The sequence below is a fragment of the Petaurus breviceps genome, unplaced genomic scaffold (genome assembly GCF_028583685.1).
Source record: "Petaurus breviceps papuanus isolate PSGF00001 unplaced genomic scaffold, PetGlider_PUasm1.0 90919, whole genome shotgun sequence".
Classification (NCBI taxonomy): Eukaryota; Metazoa; Chordata; class Mammalia; order Diprotodontia; family Petauridae; genus Petaurus; species Petaurus breviceps.
The window spans coordinates 24,121,841-24,140,822 of record NW_027187378.1 but is presented as its reverse complement, the minus strand read 5'-3'; the positions used below and the strand labels follow the sequence as shown (position 1 = coordinate 24,140,822).

The 18,982-nt window shown below is 43.6% G+C and overlaps 1 protein-coding gene across 1 annotated transcript in view; it reads right to left on the bottom strand.

The window, feature by feature from the left end:
- Nucleotides 1-18,106, bottom strand: part of LOC138152183 (zinc finger protein 2-like) — a 31,801-nt gene extending 13,695 nt beyond the window's left edge. Inside the window, 5 exon segments of the mRNA XM_069075964.1 lie at nucleotides 4,582-5,268; nucleotides 11,818-11,931; nucleotides 13,963-14,089; nucleotides 14,573-14,661; nucleotides 17,980-18,106. Coding sequence (XP_068932065.1) covers nucleotides 4,582-5,268; nucleotides 11,818-11,931; nucleotides 13,963-14,089; nucleotides 14,573-14,661; nucleotides 17,980-18,103 — 1,141 coding nt within the window. The 5' untranslated portion in view covers nucleotides 18,104-18,106.
- Nucleotides 18,107-18,982: the final 876 nt, after the last annotated feature.

The following is an 18,982-nucleotide window of genomic DNA, read 5'->3' as shown; positions in this document are numbered from 1 at the left end:
AAGACCCATTTCAAAAAAATCCATTGATGCCTTTTAAAAACCTTAGTCATCATAAACTGTAGTATATAAATGTAATGGAATACTTTAGTGCAATAAGAAATGATGAACAGGCAGATTTCAGAAAAGCCTGGAAAGACTTGTACAAACTGACACAGAAATGAGCAGAACCAAGAAAACACTGTACACAGTATCAACAACATTGTGTGATGATGAATTATAAATGACTCTTCTTCTCAGCAACACAATGGTTCAAGACAGGTACAAAGGACTTGTGGAGGAAAATGCTATCCATATCTAGATAAAGAACTGATGGACTCTGAATACCGATCGAAGCATATTTTTCACTTTATTCTTTCTTGTGTTTTTTTTTTTCCCTTTTGACCTGTTTTTTTCTTTAACAACTATGATGAATATGGAAATGTTTTACATCATAGCACATGTACAAACTATATCAAACTGCCTACTATTTTCGAAAGAGGGGAGGTGAGGGAGGAAGAAAAATTTGGAACTCAAGTTCCAAATCTTGTAAATCCAAAGTCTTGCAAAAATGAATGCTAAAAATTTTCTTGATATGTAATTGGAGGAAAAAAAATACTATTTAAAAAGAAAAAAAAAAACCATAGTCATTTTCCAATATAACTTCCTCCACCCTCGCTATCTAGCAAAAATTTTTGGTTTAACAAAGAAAAATTGTTAAGCATAGTTGGGAATGGTACCTCTATTCTCTTCAAATTAAAAAAATAATAATGTAACCTTTTACATTTAGGTCAAATATATTTGGGGCATATTGTACTGCATAGTGTATGATACTGGTCTGGACTTCCTTTCTGCCAAACTTTATTCTGGTTTTTATTACAATCTTCCTCTTGTTTGTATTTTTTCAATTGATCAAATTCTTGGCTGTGTATTTGTTTCTTGAGCTTGTCTAGTTTGTTCCACTGATCTAGTTTTCTGTTTTCAACTGGTTTCAAATGGTTTTAATGGTTACTTGTTTTCTAATACCTTTAGAGATAGGGTGATACTTTCTATTGCCTATGTGAACTTGGTTATTATTTTGCTTCCCTGAACTTAAGCTGTCTTCAAGAATCTAGTGGTTTGTCATTGGGTAGATTATATTTATTCCCCAAAGATTATAGAAGTCAGATTAACTTCTATCTTAAAATTATCCTTTTCCTTTGGCTTGAAGTACACTTTTTCTTTCACCTTTTATCCCTTTAAATTTTATATTCCTTTCTAAAATATATAGAGAACTGAGTCAAATGTATAAGAATATGAGTCATTTCCCAATTGATAAATGGTCAAAGGATATGTACTGGCAGTTTTCAGAAGAAATCAAAGCTATATATAGTCATATGAAACAATGCTTTAAATCACTCGTGAACTGATCCAACCATTCTGGAGAACAATTTGGAATTATGCCCAGAGGGCTATAAAACTGAACATACCATTTGACCCAGCAATACCAGTTCTAGAACTATATTCTAAAGAGATTTTTTAAAAGGGGAAAAGACCTTCTTGGACCTTATTGCAGCTCTTTTTGTGGTGGCAAAGAATTGGAAATTGAGGGGATGCCCATCAATTGGGAATGGCTGATCAAGTTGTGGTATATAATTGTATTGAAATGCTATTGTACTTTAAGAAATGATGAGTAGGGTGCTTTCAGAAAAACCTGGAAAGACTTACATGAACTGATGTGAACAGAACCAGGACAACATTGTACATAGTAACAACAATATTGTACAATGATCAACTGTGAATGACTTAGCCATTCTTCGCAATATAAAGATCCAAGACAATTCAGGAGGACTTTTGATGAAAAATTATATCCACCTCTGTAATGGAAATGCAAACTTAAAGATCTTCCCTGCCCCTAGGCTAGAGTGCACCTGGAGCCTGGGGAGGGAGGCTTGTTTTTCAGTAGATACTTTTTGATTGGCCAGTGGGTCAAAAAGGTTGTTACATTCTCTGAGCCAGGAGAAGGCTATATAAGCCCTGATGTGTAGCTTTGTTTTTGGGACTCACTTTGAGAAGTATTCTGTGATTTGATCTGAATTCTGGGAAGCCGTTGTTGAGAGTCCCCCGGCTTTGAAAAACCCAGAATGTGGAAACCCAGATGTTGACTGGGTATGGATGTAATGGTTGGACAGTTTGGAAATCTGTCTACTTGATGTTTCTGTCTTGATAATTATGCCTGTATACTTTGAGGTTCAGGGTGCTGACCTTTTCTCCTGACCAAGGTAAATGATATATGTCTGACTGATTAAAGTAAGCTTGTTAACCCATTTTGAGTTGCTTTCCTTTAACAAAGCAGATCCAAGAACCTGTATTGCTAGCAGCCACCCTGGGAACGCTGGGGTGCTTGCTGCTACAACCTCCAGAGAAAGAACTGATGGAGCCTGAATGAAGATTGAGGATACTTTTTCTTTACTTTATTTTTATTGTTTTTTTAGGAACTTGTCTTGTGAATCTTTCTGTTAATATCCCTGAAGATTCTACTTCAGAAATGGTCTGCTTTGATATTGACTCCTGGGTCTCAAATCTACTCTACCTTTGGAGAAGCACAAACCAATGTAAAACACAATCTATTCTCTTCAAGAAAAAAGAAAATGTTGTAAAGAGAAAGAGGATAAAGAAATAGAAAAGAATGTCCACCAGGCACCCATGGTATTAGCCAATTTCATAAAGAGACTAATTTATATAATCAGGCAAGAGGATAGAAGTTGAAGAGGAGAGATATGGAGGGATAGAAGAGGAAGTGAGATGGCTAGTCATTAAGTAATATGATCAGAGAATGAGAGTGTTGTAGACTTAATAAGAGCAACAGGATAAGTAGTGAAGACAGAATGAGTAGGATTATCAAGGAATGATTAAAACAGAGGATGAAGTCTGGGGAAATTAGTTTTTAGTGAATAAGGAAAAGGCAAAAGTCAGTCAATGGTCAAGAATACACGAGAAAGGGGAAATAGAGAAATAAGTTGTGTGAAAAAGTAACCACTACTCCCATCTAACTAAAAAAGAGGAAAGAGAGTTTTCCTGCCTGAATCTATGGCAAAAAAATTTCAGCAACTCTAAGGTCAATGTAGGAGAACTCTTTCTTGAACTGATTTTTCCAGTGTTCCCATCTCCTTGGTTCTCTTTCATTTACCTAAAGAGGTATTTCTTGGCATCTCTATTTCTCTTCATATTGATCATCTATGCCTCTTGCCCTTGTAGGAAGATCACATCAGGTTTAAAATGGGAAACAAGATTTATAGGGGAAATGAATGTCATAGAAATGTTCCAGAATTTAATCCCAGAACCTTGTTCTGTAAGGAAGAGAAAGGAAATGTAGTCTCATTTAATGTTATAACTGAAAAAGTCATAGAGACTATATAGTCCAACTTGCCTGTTCTGGCAGGTCTGAAAACAGGCCCAGATAGAAATGATTTGCCCAAGATTACACAACTAATAAGTGGTGGGGGTGGGGACTTGAACTGAGGCCTTCTGACTCTTTCCACCACATCAAGTTGTCACTCTATTCAGAAGGGACATACTAGGAAGTCTAGAGGGGATTACATGAACTACCAAAGGATGCTTGAATTTCCTTTTTTTTAGAAAGCAACCATTTAGGTAACTGATCAGGTCTATCTGAATTAGTTCATTTTTTCTCTTCCCCTATTTTATAACTGAAAATCTTTCACCTATCTATATTCAAATTTTGATGAATAATCTCTGAGCTTCAGGAAAAGAGGATAAGGAATGCATACACAAACAAGCTGCTTATTTTTAAGACGATGAAATGTATAACTTTCAACTCATAACAGGAAACAGAAATAGATGTATCATAAAATATGTAACATGCAATATGGCCAGTAGGTAGCACAGTGGATAGAGTGTCAAGCCTGGAATCAGGAAGACCTGAATTCAAATCTAGCCTCAAACACTTACTAGCTGTGTGACCCTGGGCAAGTCACTTACCCCAGTTTGTCTCAGTTTCCTCACCTGTAAAATGAGCTGGAGGAAGAAATGGTAAACTATTCTGGGATCTTTGCCAAGAAAACCCCAAATGGGGTCATGAATAGCTGCACATAACTGAAAAAGGACTAAATGACAACAATATAAGGACTGGGGTGAGTTCTCAGTTACTTTTTGTATTTATGATACATTCCTGGCACAGTACATGCAGTCTACTTGTTCAGAGTTTGGTAAGTGACCAAATCAGTTAAAGTTTATTTCAGAAGACTAATGGAGCGTGTACCTTCCACCTCCAGGTAGATTAGAAGGTAGAGGTGGTAGATTAGAAGTACAGTGTGCAGCATCCAGTTTTAGGCATTGTCAATGTGCTAATCTGCTTAGAATGACTATACTATTTGTCATAAGAAAAGGTTCTATTGGAATGGAGGGAGTCAGTAAGAAGTGGCAAGAAAAGAGCTTCTGTAGAATATTGTTTCTTTAAAAAAGAAATTTGGCATCAAAAGAGAAACTAAATGCCAGAACACGATCAGGTTTGGACAAAAGATTTGTTTGCAATTGAAGAAATCTATGTTAATTTTTTATATGTTTTCTTGGTTCTTGAATATTTAACAAAATAACAATTCAGACTAAAATGCTCTCCAAATTCATTATATTTCCAGGGTTACTCTTTGGCATAACGTCGCTGATGTATGATGACAGATGACTTGCTACTGAAAAATTTTCCACACACACTACATTCATAGGGTTTCTCTCCAGTATGAGTTCTTTGATGCTGATTAAGGTGCCTTCTTTGGATGAAGGCTTTCCCACATTCAGTGCATTTATGGGGTTTCTCTTTACTATGAATTTTCTGATGTTGAGTAAGAGACGAACGGTCAAAAAAGGCTTTGCCACATTCACTACATTCATAGGGACTTTCTCCTGTGTGAATAATCTGATGTCTCCGAAGGCTAAGGTTATGTCTAAAGGCTTTCCCACATTCATTGCATTCAAAGGGCTTCTCTCCAGTATGAGTTCTTTGATGTCGAGTAAGGGTTGATCGGTCAAAAAAGGCTTTTCCACATTCACTGCACTCAGGACCTCTTTCCTTAGTATTTTTTTGGGGAAATTTAATTGACAGGTGCTTAAAATCTCTCTTATGGGAAAGGATTTCTTCCCTTGTCTTTCTTTTGGTGTTTAGTCTGTGTCTCTCCAGTTTGCCCTCAGGTACAAACACTCCTCTAAGTCTTTTCATTAACATTTCTGGTGATCCTACTACTTCATAATTGTTCTGCTTTGGAGTTGATCCCCGGGCCTCAGGTATATTCTCTGAGCCTAAAACCAAGAGAAAATATAAATGTCATCTATTCTCTGTCCTAGGGAGAAAAAAGGAAAGAAAGAAAATGCTACAAGGAAAAGAAGATAACAAAACTAAAAATAATGCATGCTAAAATTTGTAAGACTGGATAGATCTCCCAAAAGCATAGTAAACTGGAGAGAGGATCAGAAATGGGAGTGAACAGAGCTGAGGAAACAATGAGAGGGAAGGTGACTGGCATACCAAGCAAGATGAGCAGAAAATAGGAGAACTAATATAAAAGTATGATATGAATGATGAGCAAGTATATTAAGTGGAGGGAATGGTGATGAATAGGAATATCAGGATATGAATAAGGATTAGGATAGGATCTGGGAAAATAAACTTTCACTGAGTAATGAAGAATGTCTCTGGTACAGAAGAGGAAAGAGCCGGTGGGTGACAACTTGAAAAGAGAATCAGAGGAATTATATTTGAAGAATGTGATACCACTGACCCAAGACAGATTTCCTGCATGAGTCAGTGGCAATAGAAATATCAGCTGACCTTGGGGTCACTGAAAAAAAAGTTCCTTCTTGATGGGGGAGGGGGAGGGGTTTATGGGCAGTGCCATGGTTGTTTTGAATGAATATGTATAAGCTTGATGGGGTGATCTCCATATAAGGTCATGGAGTGATCACCATATAAGGCTATAAATGTAAGACTGCGATCTGATTGGCTCGGACTCGCTATATATTTTCTTGTGTGAGAGGGCTCTCTCTCTCTCTCCGCCATGTAACTGCTGAAGAATAAACCACCCCGCTTCACTCCTCCACCTTCTGTCTGGTGTTTTTTCCCCGTGAGGGGCCGGTGACGACCGAAGACCCGGGATGGGTAAGTGAGAGGGCCGTGGGGCTAGTCGTCTAGATCTGTTGTGAGGGCAAACGCCCGCGACAGATTTTGGCGCCCAACGTGGGGCTCGACCTTTCGGGACGACTAGCTGGCGGACGGCCTGCTGGACGCAGCTGATCTGCTCCAGTCGCCAGGCAGCCTCGAGGCCACTGCAGTCTCGGGAAGAGGACAGGATGGGGACAGGGCATAGTATCCCTGTATTTAGGCCGGAGGAAAAGGGGGTGATAGCGGCGCAACTTTATAAGCTCTGCGCCAAAAGGGGGGCAAAAATCCCCATTAAGACCTGTAGGGAGTTTATAGATAAGATCTGGGACATATGCCCTTGGGTCAGGCATGTCGGCGTACAGGCCGATAGATGGAGAGTTGTGGGACAGCAGATGGCAGCTTTTGAGAATGGCTGCCCTGGTTCGCTAACACCCACTGATTTTTCGGTTTTTAAGATAGTGGACGCGGCATTGAATCCTTCCCCGATTGCCGCTTCCCGGTCCTTGGCCACACAGGTGGGCTCCTCATTAGCCGGGTCAGATTTAGAGTTAGAAAAAGGGGAGAATAAGGAATTGAAGGACCCAGGGGGCTTCGGTCAATATCCGTGGGAGGACTTGAGAGCTGTGGTAATGAATCAGGCGGCGGATAGTTCCGCTAGCAGTTCAGAAGGGGAAGATGAAGGTAAAAGGAGTGGGCGCCAAGATGGCGCCCGGGGATCGAGGGAGAGAAAAAGGACCCGGAAGGACACTCCCTCACGTTGGGAGAGGAGGGAGAGACGGGAGAACAAAGGGGAAACGGATGCAGGGGGCGTGCTCCCCACTTCCGCGCCCTTTACCTCCGCCTTGCCACCAAGCACCTCCTGTTTGCCAGGCAATTACTGTCCTGCCCCGTCTTTCGCTGCTAGTTCCGCATATGTCGCCCCTCCCTGCCCTCCGCCCCCACCTCCTCATTATGAGAAAGGGCGAGAGGCGAATATTTGTGAGGGAGAGGGGTTAATAAGGCGGAGCCTCCGTGTGGCGGCGGAGGCGGGCGCGGAGGTGGACTTCGCCTCTTGGGATGTCTATCCCATTTTGACTGATCCCCTTACCCCTTACGGGTCAGCGTACTCATTCTCCCATCCCATATAAGACACTGAAAGAGTTCAAAGAGGCGGTGACTAAGTATGGCCCTTCTTCACCTTATGTTAGGAGGCTACTTATGAACCTAGTGACCGCTCACCCCTGGACCCCAGGGGATTTTGACGAGCTAGCTATGTCCTGTCTAGACCCTGCTATGCATCTTGCCTTCCAGGCACAGGTGAAGAGGGAGGCCCGGCATTTGGCCCGACTTAAACCCGGCAGGGCCCCTCAAGACACTGAGCACTTAATTTGTGGCACTGGCCATTTTTCCAACCCGGCCGTGCAGGCAGCCTATGGGCAGTTAGAATTAGATGATGTCAAGGCCACACACATAGCGGCCTGGGAGAAGGTTTCTGCCAAGGGTATGACAGGGGGCCCTAAATTAGTTGGCCTGAAACAAAGACCTGATCAGACCCCCCTTTCCTTTGTTAACCAAGTTCAGGAGACGGTCCATAGGACCCTAGGCAGCGGCCCTGGAATGGACATACTCATTAAGCAATTGGTTAAGGAAGGCTTGCGCTCCAGGGAGGCAGCTGCGGTGGCATCCCTGCCATCGGAGGCCCCCTTGGAAGACGTCATAGATAAGTTAATGGACCTACCCCCGGAAAATCCTATTGCACAGTTGGTTTGCACTGCCCAGGATAGGGACCGCCAGCTTGTACAGGCGCTGGAAAAATTGACAGTCTCGAATACAGAGAGGGGACAGAGCCTCTTGGCGGCTATACAACAACTCAGCTCGTCAGCCCAGAAAGGTCCCGGCAAGCAGGCTTGTTTTCAATGTGGTCAATACGGCCATTATAAGGCCCAGTGCAAAGCCACCTCCAGGGGAACACCTCCTAAGTGTTTTAACTGTGGACGCCTTGGCCACATAGCGCGGTTTTGTCGCGCCAAGAATAAACAGGGCAGCGAACAAGCCCCTTTGGAGACCGGGGTCTCCCCCGGATCTCAACCGCAGGGAAACGGCGGGTGGAGGGGCCCAGCCGCAGGGCCCCTCCCCCATCCTCGTTAAGCGGCAATTATCCTCAGTTTGTAAGAGTCAGGACCTCTCCTGGAAAACAACCCTCCATCTTTACACTTCCCCCTGGAGAGGCGATAACAGTCCCTGCCCATTTGCCTTTCCACCCAGCTGTAGTGACCGGCCTAGAAGGCTCTCCTGACTTTGAGGTCCCCACCCTCTCTCCCCCCGAAAGATTCCCCTGCACAGTTGGCACATGCTAAGTTCCATATCTCAGCTCGGTCTCTTAGGGCTCTTTATGGTGTGCCGAAGAGCGAGGCCAGACTTATTGTCCGGTCATGTATTGTGTGTGCCCCCTTCCGCCCTCGCATTAAGGAGGACGCATTTAATCCCCGAGGTACTGCCCCCAATGAGCTTTGGCAAATGGATGTTACACATCTTGGCTCTAAGTTTATCCATGTTTGTGTTGATACCTTCTCATCTTTTGTCTTTGCTTCCCTGCAGCCCTGTGAGTCGACCAGGGCTGTTATTGCCCATCTCTATGAAATGATTTCTATCCTAGGAGTGCCATTAGCCTTAAAGACTGATAATGGCCCGGCATATACTTCCAAGGCCTTTGCCTTGTTCTGTACTGAATTTTCTATTCAACATGCTACAGGCCTCCCCTACAACCCTACCGGGCAAGCCCTTGTTGAGCGGGCAAACCGTACACTTAAGACCGTCCTGTTTAAACAAAAAGGGGGAATATGCAGGTCGGTCACTCGTCAAGAGTTGGCCCAGGTTGTCTTTACCTTAAATTTCCTGCAAGTTAGAGATGACGGCACCACTGCCGCCATGAGGTTCTGGAGCACCTCCGGTGAGAACACCACCTCTTCTCCATTGACCCTCCCCGCACCTAACCGGGCACTGCCCGGTTCCAGGGTAATGTGGCAGGATAAGGGGGGCCAATGGCACGGCCCTGTAAAAGTGGTTGGAAGAAGGCCCGGCCACCTTTCCTTTTTTCCAAATAATGACCCAACAGCGGTACAACAATGGGTGCCCCTTCACAAAGTTAGGGATCTTGATTAAGGTACCACCCCCGACAGGTTGGGGGGTGAGGAGAATTCTTGTTCTTCTTGTCTTTCAGATTGTCGACTCACCCTCCTCATCCTGGGTCTCCTTGCTGAGAATGCCGTGACGGAATTACGCTGGGGACTGCTTTCCACCTTCCCGAGACCCATGCCTGTGACTTCTTCGGCACAAGTTTTTCCTCGTTTATTTACAGTTAACAACACCCTTAAGCTCCCTGTTCTGCACCTCAACAACGACACTAGGCCGGTGGAAAGTAACAGGACAATATCACTTAATGGGACGTTATGTTTTCAAATCACACCCACAGTCGATCCGGAACTGTCACCATGTGTCGGGCTGTTTCCTCAAGAGGCTGTGTGGTCTGACCGCCTCAACTTTACAAGCAAGAGGGTGAACGGCTCCCTATTGAGAGGACTTTGGCCAGCCCGCACAATGATTAGAGTGAAGGATAACAGTGGTCTCCTTTGTGGAGAGGGCGGAGGGGAGTGGCGACCCCAGCCCAGCGCCCAGCCTCGCTGTCGGCCCTCCCACCACAAGGATTTTTGGCCCTGGACGGAGTGCCAGTCACCCGCAGCTGTCCCTGTGCACCCGTTTTTTACCTTTTCCCCTCCCATCCCTTCTGGTAATGTTACTGCGGGTGTGGCAACCAACTGGACTTGCCAAGATGCTAAACCTCTTATGTCCACTGTTACCTCCGATACAAACTCGCGTCATCTTCATTATGAAGATCCTGGGGTCACTGCAAACCCTTTTGATTTGTGGTTGCTCTGTGGGGAGGGAGGCGCTTGTTTGGATTTGCGCCCCATGGCCATGCTGTTGGGCGGGGTCATGGGGTGGGGAAATGGTACATGGACAGAACTGGACCCCTTCGATTTTAATATGTCAAGGCCAGTCAAGCACGTACAGATACCACCCACGCCTGTCTGTGTTTGGCAACCCTTTCTGTTTTTGGTTTCCAATTGGACAGGACACAATGAGTCTCTTCTCCAATGTAAGAATGACTGCTTTTATTCTTCCTGCTGGAATGCTCAAGCGTTCCCATTGGCAGTTGTCCTCCGCCTCCCACGGTGGGTTCCCTGGCCACTTAACATTACCAATTCTGCTTTGCAGTTAAGGCCAAAGAGAGACTTCGGCATTTCTGCTGCCATTATTGCCGCCATTGCTGTTGCTGCCGCTGCAGCTGCTGCAGCAGCCGCCAGTTTGGCCTATGCTGTGCCGACTGCGACGGCGGTCGCCAATCTGAGCGCCTCCGTTACCATGGCCTTGACAGCCCAAGAGGGAATAAATGGGCATCTGTATACCGGAATGATGCTTCTGAATCAGAGGGTGGACCTGATTCAGGAGGAGGTTGATGTCCTCTGGGAGGTAGCCCAAGTTGGGTGTACTCTGCGTATGCCTGGTTTATGTGTTACTCCTGTTTTGTATGAGAATTTTACTAGAGCAGCTAACCTGTCCCGTCAACTTTCCGCTCTCCTCCTAGGCAATTGGTCCGCCGAATACGAACAACAGATAAGACAATTAAGACTGGCTATTGCATCGGTGAATTCCACCTCTGTCGATCCTGCCGTTCTTTCCGGACTGTCTAAGTGGCTGCATGATGTTACAACCTGGTTCTCACAGTGGGGAGGCTTAACCTCCTCCACCGTGGTGTTTGTTCTTGTGATTATTTTGCTTTTGTATTGTGTTTGTAAGCTACGGCGCCGTCAGGATGGCTACATGCTTCTGACCCAACAGGCCCTTTTTACCCTCCAAGAGGGGGGAGATCCTCAGGTATGGTTCCAGGCCATGGAGGACGTGTGACACCTGGGGTAAGACGGGGGTGACTCCATGACGGGCAACTCCTCCCTCCTCAGCCGCCTAAGACAGGACCCAGGGTGTCGGTGTCCTAGGACGGGTAAGGTTCGAGTGAATCGGAGGTGACCTAAGCCAGAGGCCCCCGCACCGCACGTCAGAGTCCTTGGGACAGGACCCCTGAGTGGTAATGGGATTTTTCCGTGGTCTTTCGGGCAAGAAGCATGGTCACCTGTGTCGCCTGTAGCGAGAAGCTTAGCAGTTTGCATTACCGATTCTTTTGGCATATAGGATTTTCGTTTGCTTTAAAGAAAAAGGGGGAGTTGATGGGGGAGGGGGAGGGGTTTATGGGCGGTGCCATGGTTGTTTTGAATGAATATGTATAAGCTTGATGGGGTGATCTCCATATAAGGTCATGGGGTGATCACCATATAAGGCTATAAATGTAAGACTGCGATCTGATTGGCTCGGACTCGCTATATATTTTCTTGTGTGAGAGGGCTCTCTCTCTCTCTCCGCCATGTAACTGCTGAAGAATAAACCACCCCGCTTCACTCCTCCACCTTCTGTCTGGTGTTTTTTCCCCGTGAGGGGCCGGTGACGACCGAAGACCCGGGATGGGTAAGTGAGAGGGCCGTGGGGCTAGTCGTCTAGATCTGTTGTGAGGGCAAACGCCCGCAACACCTTCTCACTAAACAACTGGGCTGTTATTTCAATCGACTCCCATCTATCTGCTTCTTCTTTCACTCACTCACCTAGAGAGGTATTTATTGGGACCTTTCTCACTTCATTTCTCTGCAGGTCAGATATCCAAGGTTTTTCCCATTGCTCCAACTGGATGATCATGTCAGGTTTAGAAATCAGAAACCCTGTTTATAGAGAAGTGAATAAAGCATAGAATTTGTCCTGGAGATACAGAACTGTCCTGAAAATCAGTTCTAGGCCCTTCTGTTCTGCAAGGAAGGGAAGGTAAATATAGATTTGTGTTAGAAATGGAAGGACTTTATAGGTGAAGAAACTGATGCTGGACTTCCTCAAGATCATATAGTGAATAAGTCGTAGAGCTGGGATAAACCTAAGTCTCCTGCCTCTACTTTTAACTCTATCAAGTTGACACAGAATGTGGCAGACAAATTCAGAGGGAGTTTGCAGAGATTTTTTTGGGGGGAGGGGCAGAGAATTCTGAATGATACACAGGCTGGTGCTTCTAAGAACTTTGGGACCACAAGATGGGGGAAAATACAACATCAGAGAAGTACAATGAAGGTGTCTATTTTCAATTCTGTGAACTGTAGAACTTTTATCTTTTTTTTTTGGAGGGCAATTGGGGCTAAGTGACTTGCCCAAAGTCACACAGCTAGTAAGTGTGTCAAGTGTCTGAGGCCAGATTTGTACTCAGGTCCTCCTGACTCTAGGGCCAGTGCTCTATTCACTATGCCACCTAGCCACCCTGAACTTTCATCTTGTAACAGAGAACAGAAATATTGGATATCTCTGAGTCCAGAAAATATTAGAAATCTCTAGCTTGACTCACAAGTCAAAACTCATTTGAACAATTCTATTCTCTATAACCATCTCTTTGATATACCTGTGCCCCAAGATGCATTGAAATGGTGACCCTTTCCTCTGTCCCCTACCTCCATACTGTTGTGGTCTGTACCTTGACTGACTATTCCAGCTTGTTTGGTTTTTTTTCTATACAGGCACAACTAATACACACTTTATCTTCCATCCTTGTCACCAGTCTTTGGTCACTCTAAGCACTTCCTTATCCTTCCCACCTAGTTTTAAGAATAGGACTCTGATTTCTCTTCTCTTTAGGATCCAGAACCCCCTTTAGGTTGTTTGTTCTTACCATTTACATTGTAGTAGTCATTGTGTTTATTATTTCGGGACCTCATTTGTTAGGTATTCCTCATAGAGTTACTAGACTGTATTATTAGACTACATTATCACCTACATAGTTAAACAGGAGTCTTTGAAGCTTCAAAGCATTTCCTATAGGCATCTATTAAAGTCTAACACTATAATCTTATTATCATACTTCACCATGGCATAGAGGTAGGTGAGCCTGGACTCTCAAAAGTTAGACCAGTGCTCTTGGTAAAGGCTTCAAGGAGGGGCTTATTGATGGACCATATGCCTGGTATCAAGGACCAGCCTAGCTAAGTTCAGAAAACCTCATCAACAATTTTCAGGGTGATGAATTTGTTGGGCACAGAGACTAAAGAGATTATCTACAAAGTGGTAGAAAGCTGGTGCTTTGCATTTTTTGAGGACAGTATCTCTGATGCCTGCAAACTGAAATCATTCTAATATGACTACACTTAGCACATAGTCACAACATAGAAACAACTCCAGTCATACAACTACCCACCCTTCCTGATCTCTCCAATAGTCAGCGTTCTCTCCTCCCTCAAATTATCTTGTGTTTACTTTTCTTTGTAAATGTTATAACCTCCCCTCAGAAATAGAAAATAAACTCCATGGGGCTGGTTTTCATTTCACTTTGTTATCCTTAGTGCCTAATAAAATGTCTTACACTTATTAGAAGCTTAGTGAATATTAAAGAGGTATAGCAAAGCAAAGCAGGTGAGCTCACATGAAGCCAAAAGGACATGGATTCATGTCCCACCTCAGACACATACTAGCTGTTTTGACCTTGGCAGGTCCCTTGAACTCTCAATGTTCTAGGCAAGTCTCTAACATAAAGTTTAAGGTATCAAATTGCATTGGTAGTTTCCACACTTGGGAGCTCCCTATACCAATAAAATTACAAGTCCAGTTCTTATCCCCTAATGAGTACTTATTGAATTCAACTGAATTACTTCCATTTAGAGAAGAAGCATATCTCCTTATTAAAGGGCAAACTCTAAATCACAGGATAAAGCCATCCTTACCCAATGAGATCAGATTTCTATAGTTCTCCAGCATCACATCCCTGTACAGGTCTCTCTGAGCAGAGTTCAATTGTCCCCACTCTTCCTTGGTGAAGTTCACGGCCACATCCTTGAATGTTAGTGATTCCTGAAACAAATACATCTTTGATTATCCTTATCTCTGAAGGAAGAAAAGTATCTGAAAGCACTCAGAGAGAGAGAGAAGCGATGGACAGTAAGTGGTTCTGATGATATTTTCAGGGGTTCTTCCTCTTATTAAGGAGATTTGTTCTGTGAAGTTTGAGTTCAGTAAAAAGGCCATACTTGAGGACCTAGAGGGCCACATGTGGCCTCAAATAATGCTCTGAGCTCAATTTACTGCAAAGTGGAGAAGAAGCCAGAGAGAATTTCTTGTTTCAAAGTCACTGTGACCATCACTTATGTCAGGCTTCACTGACAGAGTACAAGAGTAGGAAACCAAGATGGACACAGGTACCTCGGGAATGAAGAATTAGGGCTTATCCCTGGACAGTACACAGTTGGACAGAGAAGCTCCATGACAAGGGAAGTAAAAGTATGTACACTGGAAATTGTTTTGATTTCAGGAAAGGGGGAGGAAAACTCAATTCACCTGGGACCTGGCTGTCTGGAACACAGGAGCCATTTTTTCCTCTTCTGTATTCCCCTTCTGGAGAAAGGCACAGTCCCGAGAGTGCAGAGCTGAGAAAGGAGGAAAAGGACATGAGGGATATTGCTCATCTCGTAGCTCCTAGACTCACCATGTTGGAAATCTTTACATGACGTCTTGGTGAGTTGTCCAACTTTCTCCATGCCCTACAAAGAGGGAGGTCAGAAAGAACTTGGGCAATAGGTAACCAAAATATATTCCAGGGTGGGAGAAAAGGATCAATGGTATTGCTGGGGCAATCACTCTGTACTTGTAGCACATTGCAGGTGACAGAGTTGTTTCTGAGTCAAGACACATGGCTTAAATTAACAGAAGGCTTCAACTAGCCAAGATTTGTGTCCTAATTCAACCCCTCTATGCCAAAGTCACCTTCTCCTTCAATGAGAGAAAGTATTTCCCATTCTTTCCCCTGATTCTCATGACATGTAAAGAATCAGCAACCAGCCTTCCAAAGTGGCCTCATAGAACCATTACATTCACATCAGAGAAAAAGCAGAGTGTGGAAAAAAGAGCACAACCCTGGGAATCAGGAAACTTGGGTTGCCATTTGCCCTGAGGTCCTAGAACCAGAAGATAAAAGTCATCAAAAGAATTCACCAAGCACTTCCTGCAAGAGATCCCAAATTGAAAATGCCAAGGGATATTGTAGCCAAATTCCAGAATTATCAGATCAAGTTAAAAATACTGCAAGCAGCCAGAAAGAAACATTCAAATATTGTGGAACTGTAGTCAGGATTACACAGGACCTTGCAGCTTCTACGTTAAAAGATCAGAGGGCTTGGAATATGATATTCCATAAGGTAAAGGAGCTTGGATTACAACCAAGGATCAATTACCCAGCAAAACTAAGCATAATCTTTCAGGGGAGGAGATGGATTTTCAATGAAATAGGGGCCTTTCAGACTTTCCTGATGAAAAGACCAGAGGTCAACAAAAAACTTGATCTTCAAATACAAGACTCAAGAGAGGTATAAAAAGGTAAACAGAAAAGAAAAAAACAACTTGTTATTCAATAAGGGCAAACTGTTTACAACCCTACATGGGAAGATGATACTTAAAATAATGGGAATGCCTCTACAAACCAGTCATAAAAATCAGGAAGAAATCTAAACTATCAATTGCCCTATTGAAAAAATCTTCAAAAAACTAATAATTAGAGAAGTGCAAATTAAAGTAATTCTAAGGTTCCATCTCATATCCATCAGATTGGCAAAGATCACAAAAAAGGAAAATTACAAAAGAGATAATCTCAGAGGGAAGGTACTAGTAATGGAGAGATGGGACTGGGGGACCAGGAAAGGCCTCCTGAAGAAGATAGGAGGTAAAGTGAGTCTTGAAGGAAGCTACAGATTGTCAAGATGGAAAAGTGAGGAAAAAGAGCATTCTAGGTGTGGGAGACAAATGGTGAAAAGGTAAGGAGTTATTTGATGAAGCGTCTTGTGCTAGGAACAACAAGAAAGCCAGTGTTTCTGGGTTGTAGAGTATGTTGAGAGGAACAGGTAGTAAAAAGACAGGAAAGGTAAAAGGAGATTAGGTTGTCAAGAGTTTTAAAAGCCAAATAAAAAATTTCATGTTCAATCCTGGAGGTAAGAGGTAGTCACTGGAATTTAATGTACAGAAGTGACATGGTCAGACTTGAGCTTTAGAAAGACAACTGGAGGATGGATTAGACTGAGGAGAAATTTGAGGTGCAAAAACTATTGCAATAGTCCAAGTGTGAAGTGATAAGGGCCTTTACTAGAATAATTATTGTGTGAGTAGAAAGGGATTTATACAAGACATATTTTAAAGGTAGGAAAATCAAGACTTAGCAACAGATTGGATATGTGGAGTGAGGAAAAGTGGAAGATAACTGAATCTTCTATTCTGGCTTACTCCGACTCAATGATACTAATAGACCTCTTCTCAAAAAATCAAAGACAGGATGTATAGGTACCGAAATATTTGTAGCAGCTCTTTTTGTAGTGGCAAAGAACGAGAAACTAAGGGGAGGAGATGTTTATCAATGGAGGAATGGCTGAACAAATGATAGTGTATGAATGTAGTATGCTGTAAAAATGATGAAAGGGAGGATTTCAGAGAAACCTAATAAGACTTCCATGAATGGATGTCATGGAAAGCCAGCAGAACCAAGAGAACAATTTATACAACAACAAAAACATTGTAAAGACAAACAATTTTGGGAGACTCAAGAACTGGTACAAGTGCAGTGGTCAACCACTAACTCAGAGGACTGGAGATAAAATCCTATTATTCAACCTGAGGGATAGGCCACAGACTCAAAATGCAGAATGAGACCTATATTTGTGGACACAACTAAACATGGAAATTTGTTTTGGATGCTTTGCATACTTATTCTAAGCATTTGGAATGTATTTCTTATACTATATCATGAGTCCATCATTTCTGTCAGGAAATGAGTAGTATGTTTCAGTATCTGTTCTCTTGGGGTCACTGCATTGATCAGAGTTCTTAAGTCTTTCCAAGCTCTTTACTTTTTACTATGTTGTCATTATTGTAAAAATTGTTATTTTGGTTCTGCTCATTTCACTTTGTATTAATTTACATTTCTTCCTAGGTTTCTCTGAAACCAACCCTATGAAGAATCTAGAGAAACCAGAGAAGACCTGTATGAAGTGATTCTAGGGAAGTAAGCAGAACAACATACAAAATAAAGTAAAAGAACACAACATGGGGTTATTTTCAGAACTTTGATCAATGTAGTGATAAATTAAGATTTCATAGAGCTTTCACTGGAGCATATTTCCAGCTGCAAAGAACTAAACTATGGGTGCAGAATGAGGATAGACCTGCAGATATACTACTTAATGTATCAGATTGTCTTGTTTAATTGTATTTCTTTGCCAAGGAATGATTCTATGAAGGTGGAAGAGACGGTTAGCCTTTGAGAAATGACAACGATGTTTTAAAAAATAACAACCAGCAGGCATCAAAAAACATTTCTCAAAAACAAAACGGCAACAACAATGAAAACCAGAAGACTGAAAAACCTCCAGCCTGGAAAACTAGGGAACGGAGGTGCCCATCAGCAGGTCGGCCAACATGCATTTATTAAGAGCTTATTATGTTCCAAATACAGTTGTTAATCACCGGAAAGAAAAAGAAAGGCAAAAACACTGTCCTCTGCTCTCAAGGAGCTCACATTCTAATAAGAGGTAAATACAAGACAGATACAGTGAAAGTAGAAGGTAACCTCAGAGGAAAGGAAGTAGCAGCACCAGTCTCCTCCACTTCCTGCTGTCAGCTCTGGCACACGTGTAGAGAAGCGCCCATCCCCACCCACACACCAGCGTGCCACCCCGCCCCTGCTTCAGATGGGAACGAGGTACCACTCAAGACTCGGTTGGAGGTTAGGGAATCCTCTCTCCTTTCAGAAGAAATCAGAACCTCCGCCCACCTCGAAGGAGTCCCCGCAATTCCGCTTCCCGCAAGCTTCTCCTGCCACCCAGGCATGCTCACTCCCTCGCTCTTTACCTCAGATCGAGTCTGGGTTCAAACTCCTATTCTCCGAATGTGTTCAAGCTTCTTCCCTTCCTATGCCGGGACTCCATTTCCCAGAGGGCTCTATGGTGCTCCGCCCTAGTCAGTCCTGGAGATGGATTCTGGGACATGAAGTCCAAAGCGTGAAAGAAAGGGGCTGCCCCTATGGACTCCGGGAAATGTAGTACTGGGTTCCCATTTGTGCTGCCTCTTCTCCGGTCCTCAATCAGTCATGCGTTTCTTGGGTACCGGGCTCTGTGCTAAGAGCTGGGAATGAAAAGAGGTGCAATAGCACGCCCTGTCCTTGAGGAACTCACAGGTTAACGGGGCAGACAACGTGCAAACAATAGTGTAGGAGCAAGATAAGTATGGGATAAACTGGAGACGATGTCAGAGGAAAGATGCTACCATTGAGGAGGGCTAGAAAGCTTTCTTGTAGGTGGGATGTTAGCTGAGACCCCAGGATGCCAAGGAAGCCAGGGCCTTGGAAGAGAGAGAGAATTCCAGGCATAGGGGGCAGCCGGTGAAAATGCCGGCGTTGGCAGATGGAGCGTTTAGTTCAAGGAGCAAGGAGGCCAGTGTCACTGAATCACAGGGGTGGGAGGAGGGTGTAAGCTGTAAAGCTGTAAGAAGATTGGAGGAAGGAGTCAAGTAATGAAGGGCTTTATATATTTGAACCTGGAGGTGGGAACCAGGGGAGTTTATTGAGTAGGACTGTTCGAGAGGAGATGACATGGTCACACCTACACTTTATGGAAGATCACTTTGACCATTGAGAGATGAATGGATTGGAGCAGTTGGAGACTGCTAATTAATTAGGAGGCTACTGGAGTGATCTAGGCAAGAAGTGAT